The sequence below is a fragment of the Anomaloglossus baeobatrachus genome, chromosome 12 (genome assembly GCF_048569485.1).
Source record: "Anomaloglossus baeobatrachus isolate aAnoBae1 chromosome 12, aAnoBae1.hap1, whole genome shotgun sequence".
In the NCBI taxonomy this organism is placed as follows: domain Eukaryota; kingdom Metazoa; phylum Chordata; class Amphibia; order Anura; family Aromobatidae; genus Anomaloglossus; species Anomaloglossus baeobatrachus.
In genome coordinates this window covers 30,722,775-30,728,867 of record NC_134364.1, presented here as the reverse complement: position 1 = coordinate 30,728,867, position 6,093 = coordinate 30,722,775, and the positions used below count along the sequence as shown (strand labels likewise).

Sequence of the window (6,093 nt, the reverse complement as noted above, 5' to 3'; positions counted from 1 at the left end):
ACAGCAGATACGCTCTCTTTCTCTTTTGCTGTGCCCCGGGCACAGCGAAAGTGAAAGCAAGTCAGGTGTAGTACAGGCGTCATTACATGACCCTGTGCTACCATGACAACTATCGGAAGTCACGTGATCGCGTAACGTGACTTCCGGTATCGGGCGGTAAGTAAAACTTTACCGCGATCGCACTTATAATGGCGCTGTCACATATTGACAGCGCCATATAAGGGGTTAATCGGCACGAGCAGATAACGATTCTGCTCGTGCCTTGTAGGCACACATCTCGGCTGTGAAAATCAGCTGAAATGTGTGCCGATCGCAGCATGCTGCCGCCGGAGGACCGCGGGCAGTTACATTATGACATTTAGTACGTAATTTTACTGCCCGCGGTCGTTAAGGGGTTAAAAAAAATCATGTGATGGTTCTGTAATTTGTGTAATAACAGCACCTGTAACTTACCTGTGGCACCTAACAGGTGTTGGCAATAACTAAATCACACTTGCAGCCGGTTGACATGGATTAAAGTTGACTCAACCTCTGTCCTGTGTCCTTGTGTGTACCACATTGAGCATGGAGAAAAGAAAGAAGAGCAAAGAACTGTCTGAGGACTTGAGAATCCAAATTGTGAGGAAGCATGATCAATCTCAAGGCTACAAGTCCATCTCCAAAGACCTGAAAGTTCCTGTGTCTACGGTGCGCAGTGTCATCAAGAAGTGTAAAGCCCATGGCACTGTGGCTAACCTCCCGAGATGTGGAAGGAAAAGAAAAATTGACGAGAGATTTCAACGCAAGATTGTGCGGATGGTGGATAAAGAACCTCGACTAACATCCAAACAAGTTCAAGCTGCCCTGCAGTCCGAGGGTACAACAGTGTCAACCCGTACTATCCGAGGGCGTCTGAATGAAAAGGGACTGTATGGTAGGATGCCCAGGAAGACCCCACTTCTTACCCCGAGACATAAAAAAGCCAGGCTGGAGCTTGCCAAAACTTACCCGAGAAAGCCTAAAACGTTTTGGAAGAATGTTCTCTGGTCAGATGAGACAAAAGTAGAGCTTTTTGGGAAAAGCCATCAACATAGAGTTCACAGGAAAAAAAAAAAAAAAAAAAAAAAAAAAGGGAGGCATTCAAAGAAAAGAACACTGTCCCTACAGTCAAACATGGCGGAGGTTCCCTGATGTTTTGGGGTTGCTTTGCTGCCTCTGGCACTGGACTGCTTGTGCATGGCATTATGAAGTCTGAAGACTATCAACAAATTTTGCAGCATAATGTAGGGCCCAGTGTGAGAAAGCTGGGTCTCCCTCAGAGGTCCTGGGTCTTCCAGCAGGACAATGACCCAAAACACACTTCAAAAAGCACTGGAGACTACTAAAGTGGCCAGCAATGAGTCCAGACCTGAACCCCAGAGAACACCTGTGCAGAGATCTCAAAATGGCAGTTTGGAGAAAGCACCCTTCAAATCTCAGGGACCTGGAGCAGTTTGCCAAAGAAGAATGGTCTAAAATTCCAGCAGAGCATTGTAAGAAACTCATTGATGGAACCGGAAGCGGTTGTTCGCAGTTATTTTGGCTAAAGGTTGTGCAACCAAGAATTAGGCTAAGGGTGCCAATACTTTTGTCTGACCCATTTTTGGAGTTTTGTGTGAAATGATCAATGATTTGATTTTTGCTTCATTCTCTTTTGTGTTTTTTCATTGCAAGCAAAATAAATGAAGATAATAATACCAAAGAATTTGTGATTGCAATCATTTTCAGGAAGAAACTGAGTTATCTGACAGAATTGCAGGGGTGCCAATACTTTTGGCCAGCACTGTAATATAAATATATAATTTATTATTTTATATATTTTTTTTAAACTGATGAGGTTTTGGAAGACACGTTGCATATTGTAATTTAAGAAAAAAAACAATTTCCATTGTATTATTTTGCATTCCTCTGGTTACTCCTATTGGCAGAGTTCCTCTTACTCCTGTTTTTCTCCTTCGCCTCTGTCACAAACCACCGGGGGGGTCACTCAGAAATCCCCCGCGCTGGCTACCAGTACGTCACAATCGGGGGGTAACAAGTGGGGGTCACCCCTCCTTTATACCTCCCGACCGACAGACAGAGCACGTGACGCGCTCTCTAGCGCCCCTCTTATAGTCAGGCCAATTATGGAATTGCCCGACCATAAGCAAGGAGGCCGCTATACTACTTATGCCGATTATTGAAGGGTCCCCGGTGAGAGTAGGGTATATATTCCCCCGACCTCCGCGGGCGGAATATATAATATCTTCCCGAATCTCACTGGCCTCCCCACAATAATCCTTGGCACAAACTCGCTGCCACCAACCGCTTCACGGTAACTATTAGCCGAACACACAGACGTGGGATTCAAGATCGAGATAACAGAACAGCCCAAGATTAATTATATAATTTAATCAGCCTAAAGCACACTAGAAACTACAATATATACAATAGGGAATCTACAGAATATACATATGTCAGAGTACAGTTACAATCAAAGCATGGGTTACAAACAGGCATACACAGTTCCAGCAGTTACCTTGTTGCGTCTGGCCACAGGGGGGCGCTGTAGGCCAGGTTTCTAGGATCCTTCCCACAGATGTTTCCTACACGTGCCCCCAGCGAAAAGAACCCTGGAAAATGGCCGAAGTAGGGTTATCAACCTGGGCAGATCCAGGTCCCCTCCTACCTTAGTGACCTCAGAGGGAGCACTGCTCCACCCCTGGCTTGAGTTATGGACAATATCCCAACATGGAATATGGGCCATAACTTTGCCTGGGAGCGTCGTAGGCGGACGCCAACGCTCTCATTGTGACAGTTATGAATTTAGCTACAGAACGAGGGGACTCATGACCTGTCTGCCAGTTCCCCATTGGCTGATATCACGCCTGGGGCATTTCCCAATGTCCTGCTCCCATAAAAAGGGTGTGCCGGCATCGTCCGCATGCAGAGACACCATTTTTATGGTTGCCATATTTATCGGAAATATGGCTTGCGAGATATGAACCATTTTTTACTGGAGTCGTTCTGTCTGGCTATTTCCATAGCCTTGCTAACTAGCTAGCAGCTCCTACTACAGGGTGACGGCAGGGAGTCATCCTGTGTCCATTGTTCCCACACCACCTCATCTCCATATCACAGGACATGGCCATGGAGGTGTAAGGGTACCTTCACACTTTAGCGATGCAGCAGCGATCCGACCAGCGATCTGACCTGGTCAGGATCGCTGCTGCATCGCTACATGGTCGCTGGTGAGCTGTCAAACAGGCAGATCTCACCAGCGACCAGTGAACAGCCCCCAGCCAGCAGCGACGTGCAAGCGACGCTGCGCTTGCACGGAGCTGCCGTCTGGAAGCTGCGGAGACTGGTAACTAAGGTAAACATCGGGTATGGTTACCCGATGTTTACATTAGTTACCAGTGTGAGCAGGGAGCAGGGAGCCGCGCACACTAAGCGCTGGCTCCTTGCTCTCCTAGCTGCATTACACATCGGGTTAATTAACCCGATGTGTAATGCAGCTACATGTGCAGAGAGCAGGGAGCCGCGCACACTGAGCGCTGGCTCCTTGCTCTCCTAGCTGCTGTACACATCGGGTTAATTAACCCGATGTGTACAGCAGCTACATGTGCAGAGAGCCGGAGCCGGCAGCACAGGCAGCGTGAGAGCTGCGGAGGCTGGTAACTAAGGTAAATATCGGGTAACCACCTTGGTTACCCGATGTTTATCTTGGATACAGCTTACCTCAGCTGTCAGACGCCGGCTCCTGCTCCCTGCTCTCTTCATTTGTCGCTCTCTCGCTGTCACACACAGCGATCTGTGTGTCACAGCAGGAGAGCGGCTTTGAAGAAAACGAACCAGGGCTGTGTGTAACGAGCAGCGATCTCGCAGCAGGGGCCAGATCGCTGCTCAGTGTCACACACCGCGAGATCGCTAATGAGGTCACTGCTGCGTCACAAAAAGCGTGACTCAGCAGCGATCTCGGCAGCGAGCTCGCTGTGTGTGAAGCACCCCTAAGTGGAACACTGAGAACAAGAAGGGAGGGGGCACTGCCAGGGAGTGATGAGGGATTATGACTGGAGTCATAATTCATCTTCATATCCCGGGATTTGCCTCACAGCCTCTCAGAGGTGGAGCAGTAGCCATTCAGGTCTTTGGCTATCCGGACTCACATTGTGCCTGCCCTGTGCCCAGCGATACATTTACTCTTCCCATCACCCATTTCTTGGTTGTACCCTCTGGTGAGCGGCTTTTGATTATTTCTTTATCTGTCACCATATAATGGACACAGGGCCAGACGCACTTTGTTGCACAGTTGTGTGCCGCCAGTGTCCGCCCCTCCATGTCATCCATATGTCAATCACACTATTCACCTTGTATAAATAATACTAATAGGCCAACTCAACCCAACATCAGGGCTGGTGTCACATCTGTGCGTTGCTCCTTACAACACAACCCCCTTTCCTGTGCATGATGGGGCACAGTGTATAAGAGCAACATAATGGGGAGGCGCAGCATAATCGGGGGGGGGGGGAATGAGGAGGGCATCCTAACAGGGGAGGCACAGTGTATTCTATTGGGGGGCAACGTAACTAGGGAGGTTCAGCGTATACTATTGAGGGGAAACATAACCGATGAGGTACAGTGTACGCTATTGGGGGGCAACGTAATGGAGAGGTGCGCAGTGTAACCGGGGAGGGGGGCACCATAACTGGGGAGGCTCAGCGTACACTATAGGGGGCAACATAATGGGAGCGGCAGTGTACGCTATTGGGGGGCAATATAACAGAGGAGACACAGCTTACGCTATTGGGGGCAACGTAATGGTGGGGGACATTGTAACTAGGGAGGTGCAGCGTAAGCTATTGGGTGGCAATGTAAGAGGGGAGGCGCAGCGTATGTTATTGAGGGGCAACATAATGAGGGCAGCACAGTGTACACTATTAGGTGGCAACATAACGGGGAGGGAGGCGCAGTGTACGCTACAGGGGGGGGGAACGTAATGAGGGAGGCGCAGCGTATGTTATTGAGGGGCAACAATGAGGGAGGCACAGTGTACACTATTAGGCAGCAACATAACGTGGGGAGGGGGTCGTAGTGTACGCTATTAGGGGGCAACATAACTGGGGAGGCGCAGCGTACATTATTGGGCAACATAATGGAGGAGGCGCAACATACACTATTAGGGGGCAACCTAACTGGGGGGGGTGCACCATACACTATTAGGGGGCAACATAACGGGGGGGGGGCGCAGTGTATGTTATTGAGGGGCAACATAATGAGGGAGGCACAGCATACACTGTTAGGGGGCAACATAACGGGGGGGGCCACAGTGTACACTATTGGGGGGGGTACGTAACAGGAGAGGTGCAGTGTACATTATTGAGGGGCAATATAACAGGGGGGAGCACAGCGTACACTAGTAAAGGCAACATAACAGGGGAGGTGCAGCGTAAAGAGGGCTGCCCGGGCACCATGTGTGGGGTGTCTCTATAGTGGGGCCACGTTATTCCCGGCACTGTGGTCGGGCGGGCCCCGCACCGGGGACAATGGCGCAGCCTTACTCGTAGTCCCGGAACACCTCGTTCGTGGTCCGGCAGTAGAAGAGGCGCTCCGCGGGCTGCAGGTCGTCGGGCGGCGGCCTCCGGGAGAACGTCTTGCGGTGCAGCTGCGGCATGTCTGCGGTCAGCTCTCCGGCCTCACCACTCCGCGGCCTCCGCTATGGGCGCACTGTGGAGACAGGTCACAAAGCTTTATTCCTTCCGCTCTGAGCGCGGGGACAGCTGTAATGTCACTAATACCGGGGCACTGCACCGGGGCGGGCAGGGCCCCGAGCCCTCACATTACCGGTATTACGGTAACGGAGAAGAAACCAGCCCCGGGCAGAGAGGCTACCACGTGACTGCGAGGGAAGAGACGCAGGAGCCGGTACCCATGTGAGGAGCCGCGGTGTCCGGGACGCTCCAGGCGGCGCGCTGATTGTCCCGCCGGCTACTTCCGGTTGCGAGGCGCTGGAGGAGGTCCGGTAGGCGGGAAGAGGCCAAGGTGGCGGCTGCTCCCTGTGTCGGTGCAGCTGCTGGCGGGAGAGGGAAGTGCGCG

The 6,093-nt window shown here is 51.3% G+C and overlaps 1 protein-coding gene across 2 annotated transcripts in view; it reads right to left on the bottom strand.

Annotated features, from left to right (window-relative positions):
* Positions 1–6,093, bottom strand: part of BAZ1A (bromodomain adjacent to zinc finger domain 1A) — a 285,238-nt gene extending 279,145 nt beyond the window's left edge. Inside the window, exons 1-2 of one of the 2 annotated variants that reach the window (XM_075330124.1) lie at positions 5,842–6,093; positions 5,559–5,724 (exon numbers count right to left, since the gene is read on the bottom strand). In XM_075330124.1, the coding sequence (XP_075186239.1) occupies positions 5,559–5,671 (113 nt within the window). In that variant the 5' untranslated portion in view covers positions 5,672–5,724; positions 5,842–6,093. The remainder of the gene's footprint in view (positions 1–5,558; positions 5,725–5,841) is intronic. The other variant, XM_075330125.1, reaches the window with a different exon arrangement.